Below are 20,054 nucleotides of genomic sequence, written 5' to 3' on the forward strand. Positions count from 1 at the left end.
TTTTTATTTTTTTTTAATAAAAGTATATAACTAAAACTTTAATTTACAAAAAGAAAATTTTAAATATGCGATCAAATCACTTAGAAATATGTGCAGAAAAGTCAAACATCATACAATAAAAAATAGAGGGTGTATATAATAAAAATTTTATTAACAAAAAAATAGGTACAGCTGGGACAAAGGACCAGACCCCAACTCTTTTCATACTAACAATGAGTTTAAAAGTTCATATTCTCTTAACAAGTTGTTATAGTAATTTAATTTATAAAAAATTAGAGATGCACGCGTTGGCGTCGGCAGTTACATTATCCTTATGAGAAACTGATTGATCCAGGGACTTTTAAAAATAAAAAAGAAAAAAACAGAATGAGATCTGGATAATCCTGTGTGCCATGCAAATCATATGCCCACCGTTTAACACACGCACACATAGAATCAACACACGCCCACAAACATAAAATATATATATGTTATATATATATCCTGCACCTGTTAGTACATAGCATAATGGATAATGTTTTCAATATAATCAAGAAGACCGGTGAATAGAATATATACTACTCTACTAAAGAAATTTCTGAATTTAAACACACACTGGTTAATGATTGTTTTACAGTGGAGTAACTATCATTTTGTGTTTTGTTTTTCCTGTACTAACATAGTAACTTACAGATCATATAGTACACACCTGACACCACATGTGTCCCATGCCTCCAGCTGCCAGCGGCCCCGTAGTACATCCAAAAGTGCCCTTCCTTATCACAAGGCTACTCATCGATCCTTTGTCTATATACATAACAAAGGCCTGAGAAATCATAGCTTGGAGTTTTATAAATATAACCATATGGGAAGTTTAGAGGAAGAAAAGTTGTTTGAAATGGTTGATGATTACATAGAATCATATTCATCCCCACCCCTTTTATATCCTTCCTCACTCAATCCCTCTCATTACCAATCCATCACTTCATTTTTGCAGGTATTTAGTTCAGATATACCATACAATTTGCATGTTTCCTCTTATGTTATTCTTTTCATTTTTCTATGGCATGTGATTGTTAGTTGTAACTATGTGTGTGGCTATTTGTAGGAGGTACTTAAAAGTTTAACTGCTGTCGAGAATCAGGTCACTGAAGATGTACTCAAGTATATGAGACATAGCAAATCTATGGTTGCAAATACAACAAGTAGCTCCAAGGAGTGGCTTGTAAGGAGACTCCAACTGGATGGTTATAATGCTTCCTTATGCCATACCTCTTGGGTTACAACTACAGACTGTCCCGCTGGTACGTCTAACATCGAATTTCGACTTACAAGTCCGAAAATATATATCTCCACTAGTCCATACCTGATTTTTATTTATTTTTAATTTTTAATTTTGGGGTTTGCAGGAGAATATGAATACATAGGTGTTACTCCAAACAGTAGAGATATGATGAATGGTGATGGATCAAAGACAAGGCTAATAGTGGACATAGATTTCAAGTCACAGTTTGAAGTTGCAAGACCAACAGCAGCTTACATGAAGCTCTTGGGAAGTGTGCCAATACTCTTTGTTGGAGATTCTCACAAGCTTAACAAAGTCATAACTCTCCTTTGCTCCGCTGCTAAACAATCTTTTAGAGACAATAATATTTACATCCCCCCGTGGAGAACTATTACTTTCATGCAGTCCAAATACAAAACCAGTCTTGATAATACTACAGGCTCTGCTACTACTACAAAAACTAGGACTAACTGGGAACCTCCAAAAGTGAAGGCTAGGAATATTGGCACCAAAGGCCCATCTGGTTTATCTTGTCAATTTTCCACTAATTTTAGTACTAGATGTTGTTAGGAGATCATAGCTTAGTCTACATTTCTCTTCTCTCATAGTTTAAATTTAACCTTCTGATCTGTATTTTTCTTTTGGAGGATCTGGTATGTGGCCTTAATTTTGCTAGAGTTTGTAATAATGTTTCAGTCAAGTACAAGGATATGTCAGAAACTTTACTTCTGCTGCTTGCCAATTAGTAATGGAACTGGTTTTGCGAAATTGGATTGGCCCTCATCACACTTAATATCAACGTAGGGTGACGAAGGGACATTTTAACACATTTAACAGGAATGAGAAGAAAATTCTGTTAGAATTTTATTCACATTAACCGGACTATATTCAACCGGGCACCTAAGAGTACATGTGGTTGTGTGTGTCTGTACTCGGTGCAATGTACCGGAGTAATTTAATATAAGGCGACGTTTAAAGTATATGGCTTTAGTTTAAATGTTTGAACTCGTGTCTTTTAATCCTAAGATACGAGATTTCATATTTTTTAACCCTTTTTATCATTATCTGTCAAAATTGGAGGGTAAAAAAGATATTTACCTTCCGAGTTATACTTTAAAAAATATATTTCTCAAATTGAAAAAATATAGCATAATATACTTTAAGGACCAATAGATAAGTAAGAATTATTTTATAAAATTTATAATTTTTTTGTATAAGCTAGTTTTTTTTCATAAAATAGTTCTTACATATATGTCTTTTTGTATAAATTGCTATAGCATCTTTTACATGTTCCAGTTCTCACGTAATTTCAGCCAACTACATGTTCAAACTGACTACTTTCTCGTTCTCAGCATTTCTCTCAGACACTCACCAAAGGTTAGAGTATCCATCGCAGAGATATGTTCGTCAAGACTAACCGTTAATTTTAATCTCCTGTGCATAAAGGTCCGTGTTCTTCTGTACAAGGTTTTTAAGTAACTGCTCCAAATACTCAATATTGGTCATTTCTAAATTATGTTCTCCTAACTCATTTTCCTGAAATACAATCACCGATAAAATCCTGTAATATTCTTATCTCACTGTTAACATGGTGATCATACTGTTCTAGAACTTGCATCACTTCTAACTTATCTTTTAACTCAGTCATTTCATTATGCAGTTTACCGTTTTTCAATTAAAACACATCTCCCTTCAGTGAAACTATACTGTTATCACGAGTAAACGGGTAAGAGTCTCTAAACTTGGGGAAAGATACTCCTTTTCATTGATAACCGATTGAATAGCAGCCTCAAGGCCGAATGTTCTCTTTCAAGATTCTTACAGATTAGTAGAAAGTGATTCACAAAATGTTTCAACATTTTCAACCTTTTGTTGTAGAGATTCACATCAGTGAAAGCCTTTAGAGATTATCCAAGATTTTTATCGCTTAACAAGATTATTCCGCTTCATCAGTAATTGTTCAAGCATCTCATTTTTTCAGTCAGCGCACAAAACTTACTTTGATATCATCATACTTTCTAGTTGATTCGTTTTCTTGATTTGAATGAGTTGTCTCTTCTTTTCGGGTATTCACATGAGGTCCTTTTCTTGCACCGCTTTTCTCTGATCCCATTCAGCAGGAGCCAATAAATTTCCAACATTTGCACTCGTTAACCTATCAATCTTTTCAATTATATCCCTAGCATGTTCCGAAAGCTTTATATTTTCCAGAATCTCTTCTATTCGATGAAGTACATAATTTTTTAGAAGAAGAGAAAGAAAAGATTCTCTTAATACACTAGCTGAATTCCGAATATAAGAGAGTTCAAACTCGAGAGATTCCAAACGCGCACCCGCCTACGAGTAGACCTTAAGTTTTGTTTCCACCTTAGTAAGCTTTCACAACTTGAGGTATAAACTAGCTTATACAAAAAAAATTATAAATTACATAAAATAATTCTTATATATTTATTAGCCCTTAAAGTATATTTTGGTGTAACTTTTAACCCTCGAGATATAAGAAATGTACCTTTTAACCTAAAAGGTACAACTCGAAAGAGGGTAAAATGTCATTTTTGCCCCTCTGATTTATAACTGGTAACTGTAAAAAAGGTTAAAAAATATGAAATCTCATACCCTGAAAATTAAATAATACGAGTTCAAATATTTAAAACTGATAGATATAACACTTTATACTTTAAAAGTCAAAAATCATTAAGACTTAATACTATTTGCAAACCAAATTTAAGCATGGTGCTAGCTAGTTTGCTGATTGAAGCAACAATTGGGATTATTGAAATATTAATATTGAGAATGTAAAATATACCTATCTGAATTTTATCCGGCTCAGAAAAAGTTAAAATAACACACAAGTATATCCAATATTGGTGAGGACATGCACCGGCTGAGGTATATTATTACTAGTATAAGATAAGAATGCACGAAGAAGGTGGCAGCAAATTTGGACTGTACGCTTTGGAAAAAGAAACGGAAGTTTGACTAAAAAGTATCCGCACAAATCAAAATAACTACGTAAAACAGATCCATGCATCTGTTGGTGAATGGGGACAGATTTAAAAAACCAGTGGCCATGTTAAATCAAGTGGCACGAGACCACCAGTAGAGCAGCCTAACTAGTGAAAACCTGAACAAAGAGGTAGCAAGTGAAGACTATTGAGAAAGGAAAATACTTTTAAAGTTACCTCTTGCTTTCATTTTAGAATTGGAAAAAAATAAACTTTTATATATATATATATATACTAATTTATTACCCGTGCGATATACGTATTGCTTTTAACACATAAATGATTTTTAATAATATAATTATATCTTAAAATTATTATATTTTGATATATATTTTCAATAGTTGAAAGATAAATTGAAGAAGATAATAAGTTTTAATAATAAATGTTATGTGATAATTTGAGACTTGACTAAAAATAAATAATATAATATAATATGTTGTTCATGGGATTCAAGCCCTGACCTATGGAAATTGTTAAAATAAAGAATATAAAAGTTTAAATATAATAAGTTGTTGACAGGGTTCGAACTCTTGATCCATGAGAGCAGCTTAAATGTTAATATAATATTATTTTATTATTGCATCCAACGGTTCCCATCTATCTGACTTTAGATCTGGCGGTTGTTATTTGTCGTATCACACGACTGTACCGAACAACTGACTACCAAATACAGGATGTTTTGTGATAATTTGAGACTTAACTGAAAATAAATAATATAATATAATATGTTGTTTACGGGACTCGAGCCCTGAACCTGTAGAAATTGTTAAAATAAAGAATATAAAAGTTTAAATATAATAAGCTGTTGACGGAGTTCGAAACCTGAATACATGAGAGCAGTTTAATATTAATATAATAATATTTATTATTACATCCAATGGTCCTCGTCTATCTAACTTTAGATCTGACGGTTGTTATTTGTCGTACCAAATAACTGTACTGAGCAACCGACTACCGAATAGAGGGTGTTCTGCTTATAATAGTATAGTATAGATATATTATAATCAAGGATAGTCCATTTTTTAGGTTTAATGTCCAAATTTTAATTTGGATAATAATTTAAACTTTAATTCAATTACGCATTATGTATTATGCAATATTCACTTTTATATTTAAATTCATGTTAATATAAAATTCGTATTTGGATTTGACCGTTTTTAATTTAAACAAAATTTCTATACAAACTTTAAATAACATTGAAATAATTTATGATTCTCATATCAAGTTCAATAATAAAAAATTAATTTTTTAATACTCTTAAACCCTTTAAAATATTATATCATATAAAAATATATTACTTACCACTTTTAAAGTATGATGGCTAAGGGTAAGAAAATAAGTTTGGATGAGATACCGATTGATGTATGATATTATTTGGAAGAACCCGATATACAGTTGTTGACAAGTCAAAGTCATTGACGATCTACTGTTGTGATACCTCTCTATAAAAACAAAGGGTATGCTCAAAATTGTAGTAATTATCTTAATATTAAATTATTTAGTCATATAATGAAACTTTGGGAGCATGTTATTGAGTTCAAGATTCGAATGGTAGTCGATATCTCGACAAATCAATTTGATTTTATGCCTGGTCGATCAACAATTGAGGCTATATATCTGATTTGATGTCTCATGGAAAAAATATTGGGAACGTCATAAAGATCTTCATACGATGTTTATCAATCTTGAAAAAGTTTATGATAGTGTACGGAGAGCTATTATTTGGAGGTGTTTAGAAGCTAAAGGGGTTCCCCAAATATATTTACGCACGATACAAGATATGTATTCGGAGATAGGGACATATTTTCGAACGCCAATAGAAGATACTTGCTTTTTTCCGGTTGATATTGGACTTCATCGAGAATCACTGTTAAATCCATTGTAATTTATTATTATTTTAGATGTGATCACTCGTGATGTTCAAACTAATGTGCCCTGGTGTATGTTTTTTTTGCTGATGATATAGTATTGATAGCAGAAACTAGGAGTGAGGTTAATGTGCATTTAGAGCAGTGGCATGAATTATTGGAGGTTAATGGTTTGTGTTTGAGTCGTTCTAAGATTGAATATCTTTAGGCTAATTTTAGTGGCGAAATTAATGAGGCGGATATTGTAGTTTGTATTGCTAAAGAAAGAGTTCCGTTGACAAATCATTTTAAGTACATATGCTCGGTTAGAAGGGTTGAAAGCATATCGGTACGGGGAAAGAGAAAAAGAGGGAGACCACGTAGGACTTGGGCTGATCAATTAAGTTTGGATATGGAGGCTTTAAATCTCACAAGTGACGTGACTTTAGATAGGGCTGCTTGGAGACGCCAAATTCAAGTAGTTGAGGCTGTTTCTAGTGATTTGCAGCGGCTTCAGTTGTAGAATTTTTCTTACTATTTTGATGTATAGTTGTGTGCCTCTATGATTTTATGTATATTTCTATGCATATACATATATTATTGTTATTCGGTTTGTGGATAAGTCTCATGTGAATACAAACATGACCTTGGGTATTATCTTATACACTTAACAATTTTTGTTTGTTGTATTATTACTGTCAATTATTTTTTAGTTCTCGCACATATATATGTGTCACTCGAACCCGAGATTAAAAATTATATCAAATTATTATTTGCATAAAATTAAATCTCATAATAATCCGTGCGAAATACAGATTAAAATAAATAAATAGATGTTATTAAATTATGTAGTTAAAAAAATTGAAGTAAGTGTAATTATAAAAAATTCACCGTATAATTCTTTTTTTGAATAATATGGCTAATAAATCTAGTTATATTTCTAGTTATGCATATAATTATTTTACTTGTTATATTAATCTAACATGTTAACTTTTACTAATACGATTATTTAAAAGTAAATCGACGCTTGATGAACACTAACAAATAAAAATTAGTGTGAAAATAAAATATATAGAGAATAGAAGTCAATTTGTGTTAGTAGAGATTTAATAATATAAAATTTTAAAAATAGTCATATATTTTTTTTCTAATGAGTGACACGATTTGGTAATTTTGTATTCTAATTAAACATGATTTCGCTATTAATATAGATAGTTGATAACACGTGCGAAACATATTAAAATATCGAATTAGTATTTATCGTACGAAACACTGATTGGAATTAATATTTTAATATTAAATATTAAATTGGTACCTACAAAGAATAATTATGTAGTTAAAATGAATCGAATCAGATATGAAAATTTCCACAATAATTCTAGTTCAACATTGTTTTACTTGTTATAGAATTGTAACATATTAGTTTTGTTTTTGTGAAACGACTGGTATAATTATCTTATGAACGAACACTACAAGAAAACAAGACTAAATACAACCACACAAATACAACCGACATCAAATTCAACCATTTTCCGTTGAATTTAAGGGTGCAGATAAATTCATCCGCATTGCGGTCGTATTTAGTACTCCCTCAGTCCCTTCCAATTGTTTACAATTCTGAGTAAGTTTCCGGCACGTATTTTAAGGTGCATAAAAAGTATAGTTATGTAACTTATTTTTACAATTTTCTTTTTCTGAATAAAAGTTGAATATTTTAATTTTTATTCAGAAAAATAAAATTGTAAAAAAAAATTACAGAACTATACTTTATATGCACCTTAAAATGCGTGTCAGGCACTCTCTAAAAAATGTAAACATTTGAAAGGGACGGAGGGAGTACTAATTACAACCGAATAAATACAACTATATTTATATGCAACCGTATACGGTTGAGTTTAGACGTGCTCCTAAATTCAACCGCATTCGGTCGAATTTAGCCTTACTAATTACAACCGAATAAATACAACCGTATTTATATGCAACCGTATACGGTTGAGTTTAGCCGTGCTCCTAAACTCAACTGCATCCGATCGAATTTGGCCTTACCAAAAAATGGAGGGAATTTTCCCGCCAACGAATTTTGTACTAAATTCAACCGATTTCGGTCGACTTCGAATTTTAAAAATGGCGGAAAATTTCTGAAAAAAATATAGAATAAATTTTACACGAAATTTATATTTTAGCTCTTGCAAAAAAGATTATTATGGTAGTTAGATATTTATGGTTCAATTAATAATTATAGTTTGAATTTCAATTTATTTTGTATTTGTTTTAAATTGTAATCCAGCCATACGGATTTGAAAATTGTCAAAAAAAAGTTTACGGAAAAATGTAAGTAATTTGAATATTTAAATTTTAACTTTTTTTACAAATTGAATTTAGGGGGTGAGATCCTAACACTAAAGTAGTTTGACCAGTGTTCTAAAAATCGGCCGATTAATCGGCCGATTTATCGGAGTTCGGACGGTTCCCGTCTCGATTAATCGTTAATCGGGTCAAAGTACGATTTTTTGAAAAATCCTGTCAAAAGTCGGGTAGTTCGGAAAAAACCGGCCGAATCGGTCAAAGTTTGAAATTAATAATTTTTTTTTTTAAAAATAATAAGTTTTTTTAAAAATAATCATTAACATTTAACATTTAATAATTAATAATGATAATAATATATACACATATTGACTCTTTTACACACAGAAATAATCGTATATTCGTATATCTCTAAATCCTTTATACAAATCCCTAATGAATTATTCTCAAATCTCAATACTCAACTTGCTTACTCGATAGATTCACAATTTTGAGGTATTCTAAATTTATTCAATAATTATCACTTAAATATCAAGTAGGTAGTAATTTAAAATCTTAAGATTTGAATTTGTACGTAGTAATTTCTAATTATCAAATAATATTAGTGAGTAGTCAGTAGTAATTAATTAGTATAAATTACTTAAATATCAATTATGGACTCATGATGGTAGTTTTTTTTAATAAATCTTACTATTAAAACATCAATACTGAATTAATGATATGTGATTTTATTTTTGTAAATCGTATTGAAGGTTAATGACATTTAAATAGAATTATTTTTTATTATTTATAAAATAAATTTCTTCCGATTAATGCTCCGATTAATCAATCCGATTAATCACCGATTATCCGATTAATCACTGAAAGGTCCCTCCACCGAACAATTCCGATTCCCGCTTTTTAGAACACTGAGTTTGACCAGTATTTCTTACTAGTGTTTAGTCTCATACTGATATTTCGATTTATAAAAGTGCTTTGATATATGGTTTGAGTAATAATTAGAGATCGTAGTTAGATATTAATGGTTCAAGTAATAATTATAGTTTGAGTTTCAATTTATTTTGTATTTGTTTTAAGTTATAATCCAACCATACGGATTTGAAAATTATCAAAAATTAAAAGTGTACAGAAAAAATTAAGTAATTTGAATATTAAAAAATGCAAACCAAACATATTTATTTTTTTCTAAGGTTTTTTTCATATCACTAATTTATATATATATCTTGACATCCATACGGTTGGATCATTCATTAATATTTTTTAAAAATCACAACATCAATATTGGACCAAACACTAGTTAGAAGTACTAGTCAAACTACTAGTTGATTGTTAAAAAAATAAACCAAATATATTTATTTTTTTCTAATTTTTTTGTCATATCACTAAAATATATAGATCTTGATATCCTTATGGTCGGATCATTCATTAATATTTTTTAAAAATATTGCAATTTCAATATGGGATTGAACTAGTTAAAAGTACTAGTCTAATTACTAGTTGACTGTTGAAAAAGCAAACCAGATATATTTATTTTTTTTATAATATTTTTGCCATATCACTAAAATATATAGATCTTGACATCCATACGGTTGGATCATTCATTAATATTTATAAAAAAATCCCAACAACAATATGGGATTAAACACTAGTTAAAATTACGGGTGAAATTACTAGTTGACTGTTTAAAAAAGCAAACCAAATATACTTATTTTATTCTAATTTTTTTGTCATATCACTAAAATATATAGATCTTGACATCCGTACAGTTGAATCATTCATTAATATTTTTTAAAAAAAATAGAAACATCAATATGTGATTAAACACTAGTTAGTAGTACTGGTCAAACTACTAGTTGACAATTAAAAAAGCAAACCAAATATACTTATTTTTTTCTAATATTTTTGTCATATCACTAAAATATATAGATCTTGACATCCGTACGGTTGGATCACTTATTAATATTTTAAAAAAATCGCAACATCAATATTGGACCAAACACTAGTTAGAAGTACTAGTCAAACTACTGGTTGACCGTTAAAAAAGCAAAACAAATATATTTAATTTTTATAAAATTTCTGTCATATCCCTAAAATATATATATATATATATATCTTGACATCCGTATGGTTGGATCTTTCATTAATATTTTTAAAAAAATCGCAACATCAATATGGGATTAAACTAATTAGAAGTACTAGTCAAATTACTAGTTGACCGTTGAAAAAACAAACCAAATATATTTTTTTTCTAAGAATTTTGTCATATCACTAAAATATATAGATCTTGACATCCATACGGTTGGATCATTCATTAATAGTTTTAGAAAAATCGCTATAACAATATGGGATTAAACACTAGTTAAAAGTACGGGTCAAATTACTAGTTGACTGTTAAAAAAGCAAACCAAATATACTTATTTTATTCTAAAATTTTTGTCATATCACTAAAATATATAGATTTTGACATCCGTACAGTTGGATCATTCATTAATAATTTTAAAAAAAAATAGAAACATCAATATGAGATTAAATACTAGTTAGAAGTACTGGTCAAACTATTAGTTGACAATTAAAAAAGCAAACCAAATATACTTAATTTATTCTAAAGTTTTTGTCATATCACTAAAATATATAGATCTTGACATCCGTACTGTTGAATCGTTCATTAATATTTTTAAAAATATCGTAACATCAATATGAGACCAAACAATAGTTAGAAGTATTTGTTAAACTACTGGTTGGCTGTTAAAAAAACAAATCAAATACATTTTATTTTTTCTAAAAATACTATTACATCACTGAAAATATATATATTGAATGGTCGAACCGTACAATGTTAAAATGGCTAAGAAAAACTATTATATGCAAAATTTTAAAAACATTTAAACAATAGAGCGTTCCTATTTTATCAAATAAAGTATAATTAAAATAGTGAGCTATCAAAAATAAATTTTTAAATTTAGAATAGTAACTAATTATACAATAATAATAATAATAGTAATATTTTAATAATTATAACTAATGGACACTCCTATAAAATGTAAATAAATATAATAATAATAATAATAACAATAATAATAATAATAATAATTGTTTTGTATGTGTTGTGTACTTGATGATTTCATGAACAAAACACCTTGGTAGATTTTACTTATTGAAAATTGTAGCACTCGACGGATAATGATTATAGTCCGGACGGATGACTAATTTTAGTCCCGACGGATGATGACTTATTATCCATCGAGTGAGTATCTTATGTAACAATAAGTCTGTAGCACGTTTCTGCATACACATTGTTTAGAATCTGTAGTAGTACTTAAGTCATGTTGACTTTAACTAGAAATGCAAAATAGATTGATTAATTGTACATAAATGATGTCTTGTAATTCTGCATATATGAAATAAAGTCTAGTGCCTGATTGCTACCCGACAGATGATCATTAATTCGACGGATGATCATGAACCCGACGGATAAAGAATTCAAATATCTATTGACAGTGACAACACAGTCACATGCGTTGAGTGTATACAAATGGAATGTGGTAGCCTATTCAACTGGGTTTTCAAGAATAAAGAAGCATTGCCATTTCCATGCTATCATGAAGATATTCAAAGATGCTGGAATAAAGTAATGAAGTAGCATTGTAATAGACTCGATAATTTTTGTTTTTAGTATCTTGTCTTATTACTTTGTAATCTTGGTGATATATAAACCAAGAAGTAGCAAATAGAACAACTAACTAAGAAACCAAGCAACCAAGAGAGAAACATTTGTAAGCTAAATTCTCAGTATTTCTCTGTATTCTTAGTTGTTCATTTGTAAGCAGCTGTGAGCTTTTTGCACACAGAGTTCTCTCGATATATATTATATATCTCTGGTGGAATCATTCAAATCCACCAGAAAGTTTTTAAAGACTCTTATTTTTAATTACTTGTGTTTTGATTCATTTCAAGTAACAATTCTGCATTCTGCTAATCAATTCACACTTATATATATATCTGAGTTAGAACATTTTTATTCAAGAAAAAGTTTCAAGAATTCCATGCAACCCCCCTTCTGTAATTCTTGTTACATTGTTAAGGGATTAACAACAACAATAATAATAATAATAATAATAATAATAATAATAATAATAATAATATTTTACTGGACACTCCTATATTCGACCGATTGCAGTTGTATTTAGAGCCACGTTAGCGATCCCTGTGAAACACATCTAACAGATAAAGACAATTACCATCATTGGAAGGTAAAGATGCATCTTCATTTACTTTCTCAAGATGAGGCCTATGTGGACTGCATAGAAAGAGGCCCTCATGTACCAATGAGAGCTGCAACTGGAAATGAGCCATCTGTCCCCAAGCCAAGGCATGAATGGTCTGATCCTGATATTGAACAAGTCAGGAAGGATAAAAAAGGCCATGAATATCCTGTTTAATGGAGTTGATGGTGATATGTTTGATAACATTATCAACTGCAAAACTGCCAAGGATGTTTGGGATACAATACAGATCATCTGTGATGGCACTGAGCAAGTTAGAGAAAACAAGATGTAGCTACTGATTCAGCAATATGAGCATTTTTATAATGAAGAAAGTGAGTCTCTCACTGACATTTTTAGTAGGTTTCAAAAACTGCTAAATGCTTTAAAGTTGCATGGAAGGGTCTATCAGACAAAAGACTCCAATCTGAAATTCCTTAGATTTCTTCCAAAGGAATGGAAACCAATGATAGTCTCATTGAGAAACTCACAAGATTATAAGGAGTTTACTTTGGAAAGACTGTATGGCATCCTGAAAACTTATGAGCTTGAAATAGAGCAAGATGAGAGGATGGAGAGAGGAAAAAAGAAAGGAGGGTCCATTGCACTAGTTGCTGAGTGAGAGAAAGAGAAGGAGATAAAGATGAAAGCTGTTGAGTCAACTTCAAGGGTCTGTGAAAACAAGGGCAAGGGGCTTGCAGTAGAAAGTGAAGATTCTTTGAGCCAAGATGACATGAAAGACATTGATGAACATTTAGCATTTCTTTCCAGAAGATTTGCCAAGCTCAAGTTCAAAAAGTACTTTGGAGCAGCCAAGCCAAATAGAAACATGGTGGATAAATCAAAATTCAAAATTTTCAAATGTGGCTTGGCAGGGCACTTTTCCAATGAGTGTAGAAAGTCAGATTCCAGCAAGAAAAAGTTTGAGCCCGTGGATTATAAGCAAAAATACTTTGAGCTGCTCAAACAAAAGGACAGGGCTTTCATTACACAAGAAAATGACTGGGCAGCAGATGGTCTGGATGAAGATGAAGATGTCAGCTATGTCAATCTAGCCCTAATGGCTAAGTCTGATGAAACAGAAACAAGTTCTTCAAGTAATCAGGTAATTACTACAAACCTTGCACATTTATCTAAAGCTGAGTGTAATGATGCTATAAATGAAATGTCTACAGAGTTATATCATTTGCGTGTTACACTTAAGTCTCTTACTAAAGAAAATGCTAAAATCAAAGAAAACAATTTATTTTTGAGTGAGAGAAATAATGTGCTAGAGTCTCAGTTCATTGATTTTGAAAAATTAAGAATTGAGTTTAAGATTGCCAAGGAGGAATTAACTGAGTCCCTTGAAGAAAGAAGAAATTTTGAAGAAGCAGCTCGAGCGTGAACATGAGGTGGATGGAGAACATCTAGAGATGTCCATGCTCAAATCACCAAAGTTCAAGGAATCGAGTCCTTCTGTGATGCAGCCTGGAAAAAGAACAAGGAGAAACTAGAACCAAATTTGGTGGATGGAGTGCTAACAGATGTAGACTCGACGGATGATGAGGGTCATCCGTCAGATAACAAAAAGGGTTATCCGTCGACTGATGAAAATTCTCATCCGTCGGCTGTAAGCAAGCCTATCGATAAAGCCAAACTTGTTAAGTTGAATGAAAAGTACAGATCTGTTTCCAAGAACTTTGTTCCAGGAGAATCGAGTCAAGTTAAGAAAGGGAGAAAGGGTAATGTTGGTCACATGACTGTCAAACAGTTAAGTGACAAACTTGAAAAGATTGAGGTGAAAACAGAGGCTAAAAAGAAAAATAATAGAAATGGTAAAGTAGGAATTAACAAACACAATATATACACACCTGATAAATATGCTCCTAGAAAATTCTATGTCAAGTGTGGTAGTGTAAATCATTTGTCTTTTAATTGCAAATCTGCCATGCCTACTTCTATGTCTGTGCCACCTCACTTTCCCAACATGAATGCCATTCCTCCCATGCCTATGAATGCTATGTGTAATAACCCCAATTTTTGAGAAATTTTGAAACCCTTATGAATAGTGTTTTTGCTGAACGAGAAAACTTTTCATGCCACGCTATGTAGGGGTTCTGTTATTGATCTTATGGGATATTATTAGTACTCTATGTGGTATATAAGTGTATGTAAAGATCGTCAGAATCCAATTCCGAACACTTGGATTTTTCCCGGAAATCCACTAGATACGGAGAGAATTGAGTATAAGGTAACAGGATAAAAAGGATTTAAATTAAAGGATTATGATAGAGGATCATAAAAAGAAATGTAATGTATTGAGAAAGGTTAAGGGAACCTAAGTAATAAGATCCCGGGTATGATCCTTCAAACGATAAACGAAAACGAAAGTTAAGCGAACCGTATAACAGATCAGCGGTCATTAGGCAAACAATTAGAAAGCTAATCAAAGGGATTAGTGGGGGTGATGTCATCCAACCAATAGAAAGAGGACAAAGGAGGGGTGATGACATCACAAAGTGATGTAGGCATGACATAGAAGGGAAGGAAGTGTGGTTGAATTATAACCACACAAAATCAAGGTTAATTAAGTCATTAACCAAAAACAACACAAAAAATCAACCAACCAAGCAAATCATTTCATTTTCATCAAACAAAACACAAAAACCTCTTTCTTCCCAAGCTAACTCTCGGCTTCTTTCTTAAAATTTGAAGATCCAAGCTCCACCACTTACTATTTAGCAAGGTAATTATCTAAGCTTCCCCATGGATAGTTACATACTTCCTATAAGTTTAAGCTTCTAATTCCAAGCCAATCTTTTTCTATAAATCAAGGAAGAAGATGGTGAATAGTAACCTTCAAGAAATAACTTTAGTTTTCTTGAATTTTTATGAAAGATTAAGGTGATACAAGCAAGGATCAAGGTTCTTTAGGCATTCAAAGCTCTTGTGTTGTGTTAAAAAGCTTCAAGGAAGGTATAATCTCTTAACCAAGCTTTGTTATTGAATGTTAAGAGCATAATATGAGTATTTTAATTCATGAGAGGATTGATGATTGTGTATGTAGAGATTAGTGAGTTTTGGGATGTTGTTGGATTGGTAAATGTTGTTGTTTTGATTAAAAGAACTTAAGTATGATTAAAGTTAAGCTTAGGCATAAGTATGAATGATTAAATTGAATTGGTTGGGGTTGTTATGATGTGATGAGGATGGATGTTGGTTGTATTTTGGATTTGAGGTTGATTTGGAATGGGTTTTGAATGGTTTAAAATATTGGAAATCGCGTAAACATAGCCGTCGTAACGTCCGATTTTCTTTAGACTGTTTTTGTGCATAACATTAGGACCCGAGAACCCCCTGCTAGATTATGACCACTGCCATGATTAGATAGCTCATGTTACGAGCTTCGTTTTGATATGTAGTTCGTTCGATTCCGATGCACGGTTTAGGAGAAACGAACGTTTCAAGTAACGGCGTTTCGCGAACGAAACTTTTTTCCCTCGCCTTACTTTGAAACATAGGTTAAAGACCAAAAAGGTTAATTAATGTATGAAACATTTATGGTAAGTGTGTTAGGCAGTTGGTAAGACACTCGCGAAGGAATCGCTTTAAAACTCGTAAAGGTTAAATTATTAAAAATGGTGGAGCCGAGGGTACCCGAGTGACTTAAGCGAATCAGTGAGCGCAAAACAAGCGTTAGAGTCTAAGTTAGTTAAAGTATAGATTTACAAGTGATTTTGGTTTAATTCCAACTTACTTGTTGTTTATAGGTTACCAGACTCGTCCCGAGCCTTTTATCACCCCAGTCGCTCAGGCAAGTTTTCTACCCGTTATAACTGTTGTTGTGATGAATATATGTATTTGCATTATCTTGCGATAGATGCATGTTGGTTAATTAGCAAATGATGCAATATATTGAAGCATGCTGCTATGGTATATATATATGCATGCCTGTTTCGCATTCTTTCCATATATATCTGTTGATTCAGTTGATAATACCTATGCTAGAGGATAGCGGTAATTTGCATATACCCTTAGTACAGGGACCCAAAGGTGAAAATATTTTCTAAAACCGGGAGTCGAGGATCCCGAGTAGATTTTGTATATATGGATATATATATATATACTTATATATATATATATATGGTCATAGTTTTCAAAACTATTAATCGAATAAGGTTTATTCAATTACTTTAACTTTATTTTATTATTGAAAATTATTTCGAATATTATTCGAAGGCGTATGACTCCTTTATATTAAATGAATATTATTTTGAATATTCATTCGAGGACTTATGACTCCTTTATTTTATTTAATGAATATTATTATGAATATTCATTCGAGGGTTTATGACTTCTTTATTTTATTAAATGAATATTATTCAAATATTCATCTGAGGACTTATGACTCCTTTATTTTATTATTGAATATTATTTTGAATATTCATTTGAGGATGTGTGACTCCTTTATTTTATTTAATGAATATTATTTATAATATTCATTCGAGGTATTATGACTCCGCTTATTACTGAAATATATTCTTTATTTTATTAAAGAATAAGGTGTCGATAATCAAACTTATTTTTGATTATTCAAATAAAGATAATACTTTCATATAAGTATATATTTGGTTATTTAATACTCGTTTCAAGTATAAGTTTTAATACTTCTACTTCAATTATTTTTATAAAGATTATTCTTTATGGGAATATTATTTAAATAATAATATTCAGTCATTTTCTAAATATTCTGGGGACTGATTTACTTCATTAAATCAGCTTTACTCCAAACACTCTATAAAGTGTTTTCGAGTCTTCAAAATGATTTTTAAAAGTTAGAGCGGATCCCAAAACTCATTTTTATATTTAAGATCTTCCTTTTTAAGGGGATTTAAATACTCGCTCAAAACCTGAGGGATCCGGCTCTGTGGTGTATTTTATATTCGCAACAAGGTTGCAGTTTTGGTAAATGAATTGATTACTTACCCAACGTTCGGGAAGTAAGTCCATCTATTGAGTCGGCATAAGCAACATGGGCTCAGTGGGCGTCCATGATAGTGTAAGTGGCTCAGTGGGAGTCCATCAAATGCATAAGTGGCTGAGTGGCAGTCCAGCATAAGGTCCTATTGAGACCAGGGTGATGACCAGTGGGGAATTCGTCCATCTACTAGTAGAAAAGGTTACTTATTGGTATCTTTGCCTGATCAGCAAGATATCTGGTTTATGCCAAAATTCTTTTCCTTTCCAAAATTCATTGGATATTATAACTCTGTTCATACTTTACATGACAGAGATTTTCAGGAAATGTATGAGATATATATATATATATATATGGATATATATCAGGACTTAATGAAGTATCTTGTAACTTCATTATTTATAATGATATTTCAAAGATTGAATCTTTTCAAATCTTGTCTTGTAGTCTCATCTATGTGATGAACTTTTGAAACTGATTATAACTTGAACGGTGGTAGTTCAAGTAGTAGTGGGAAAGATATAAGTATATTGGGGTATCTTGTAACTTCATCTTTTAAACTTATATCTAATTAATAATTGTCTTATGAATGATAAAGCTTTTCAGAAAAACGTTGAGACAAGGTTAGATATATGAGATCACCTTGCAACGATATTTTTTTTATATACAGTTATACACTGGGACTTTGTGTATATTATGCATGGAAGAGGACTTCCAATATTTTGAAAAGTATATATGTATATATACTGAATATTTTGCGATTTCATCGCATTAAGATATCAAACTTGGTTCATTTCTTTTGACCAAGACTTTCATGAGTATTATGAGTAGGCTCATATACTATTAATCATTATACATATTATTTTGGTGGGCTTGCTGCTCACCCTTGCTTTATTTCTTTATCACACAACAATAGTTAGGAAAGATGGCCAGACTCCAGCAGACCCAGCGCAAGCGCGTGGGAAGCGTCCCGCGTCTTCCCGTGGATGTTGTAGCTGCTATAGCTGCAGAGGTAGATCTATTGTAGATCAGACCATCTACTTTTGAGAATCAATTATGTATAATTATAACTGGTGGCAGATAATGGCAATTAACTGTAAATTTATCAAGTAATCATTTTGGGTTGTAATAACTTTTAAATTGTGGATTTAAAGACTTGTACTTATTTAAATTTCATCTCTGAGACTATAACGGGTTGTGGTGTGTGTTAGTGTGGGGTCACAGCATAAGGTTATTATTATTAATTAAGTGAAGTGATATTGTGGAAAGAAAGACCGTGACGACCCGGATCCCCGACCCCGGATCTGGGGGTGTTACAGAAATGGTATCAGAGCTAAGCGTTATAAACCTCAGAGATGATGTGACGTTAAGATAATAAGTTCACTAAGATGATAAGAACTCTTGCCAAGTTGGGCTACCTAACGTAGTACTGATAGTTAAAACCCTTATGGGAACCCTTATAAATATCGTGATAGAAGCGTAGTTCGTTATCGTATATGGTAGCGGGAATCCGAACCCTGAGGTTGAGGAGCAACAGCGCGATGATGTTTTATTACTAATTGGAGATCGGATTGTGGATCCGATAGAGCGTCCTAACGCAGGACCGGATGATGTTGATATTGAGGATGTTGTCCTAGAAGGGATAGTTGCTGAGGAGGATCCCATGGAGGATCCTGACAAGAATGAATAAAGGACCACTGATGAATTGATGACCATGGTTAGGTCGACTACCAGAGGTAGGATTGGTCGATCACTACCAGAGGTTCGTTCAAGTTTGTAAAGATAGTAGCCCCCTTTAACGCGGCTTACTCGTAAGACTGAGAAGTTTGAATGGACAGAGAAATGCGAGAACAGCTTTCAAGAACTGAAGCAAAGGTTAGTGACGGCCCCTATGCTGGCGTTGCCGGATGGAAAAGGAGATTTTGTGAAGTATAGTGACGCTTCGCACAAGGAATTAGGGTGCTTCTTATATAGCACAGCAAGGTAATCGCGTACGCGTCAAGATAATTAAGGGAATATAAAATTCGATATCCCCACCTATGAGCTTGGGCTCATGGCAATAGTTTTGCCCTAAAGATTTGAGGCACTACTTGTATGGAGAGAAGTGTGAGATTCACAAACCATAGGAGCTCTAGTACATTTTTACGTAGAAAGAGCTCAACATACTCCCGAGGAGACGGTTAGAGCTAATCAAGAATTATGATTGGGAGATTCTGTATCATTCGGGGAAAGCCAATGTGGTGGCTGATGCCCTTAGTAAAAAGGAGAGACTCAAGATGATAATGTCTTTGGGAGAATTGATAAGAGATTTCGAGAAAAAAAAAATTAGATATGAAGGTAACCGGAGCCGGTACCGAAAAGTTGTTTGAGATTGCAATACAGCCCGAATTATTGGAAAGGAACATATTGTGC

The 20,054-nt window shown here is 31.9% G+C and overlaps 1 protein-coding gene across 1 annotated transcript; it reads left to right on the forward strand.

The window, feature by feature from the left end:
• Positions 1-517: 517 nt before the first annotated feature.
• LOC141710735 (uncharacterized) lies at positions 518-2,042 on the forward strand. The gene is made up of 3 exons (XM_074513269.1): positions 518-976; positions 1,088-1,283; positions 1,389-2,042. Exons 1-3 carry the CDS (start codon positions 602-604, stop codon positions 1,832-1,834), a joined length of 1,017 nt encoding a protein of 338 aa, XP_074369370.1. The 5' UTR covers positions 518-601; the 3' UTR covers positions 1,835-2,042.
• The last annotated feature ends 18,012 nt before the right edge of the window (positions 2,043-20,054 follow it).

The sequence above is a fragment of the Apium graveolens genome, chromosome 3, assembly GCF_009905375.1.
Source record: "Apium graveolens cultivar Ventura chromosome 3, ASM990537v1, whole genome shotgun sequence".
Lineage (NCBI taxonomy): Eukaryota > Viridiplantae > Streptophyta > Magnoliopsida > Apiales > Apiaceae > Apium > Apium graveolens.

What these genes read in the sequence shown, in the direction of transcription:
- LOC141710735 (XM_074513269.1), top strand. Translation starts at nt 602, where the DNA reads ATGATTGTTTTACAGTGGAGTAACTATCATTTTGTGTTTTGTTTTTCC. An exon ending in CCATCACTTCATTTTTGCAG is followed by an intron (nt 977 to 1,087) that starts GTATTTAGTTCA and finishes GGCTATTTGTAG; the next exon opens with GAGGTACTTAAAAGTTTAAC. An exon ending in AACTACAGACTGTCCCGCTG is followed by an intron (nt 1,284 to 1,388) that starts GTACGTCTAACA and finishes TGGGGTTTGCAG; the next exon opens with GAGAATATGAATACATAGGT.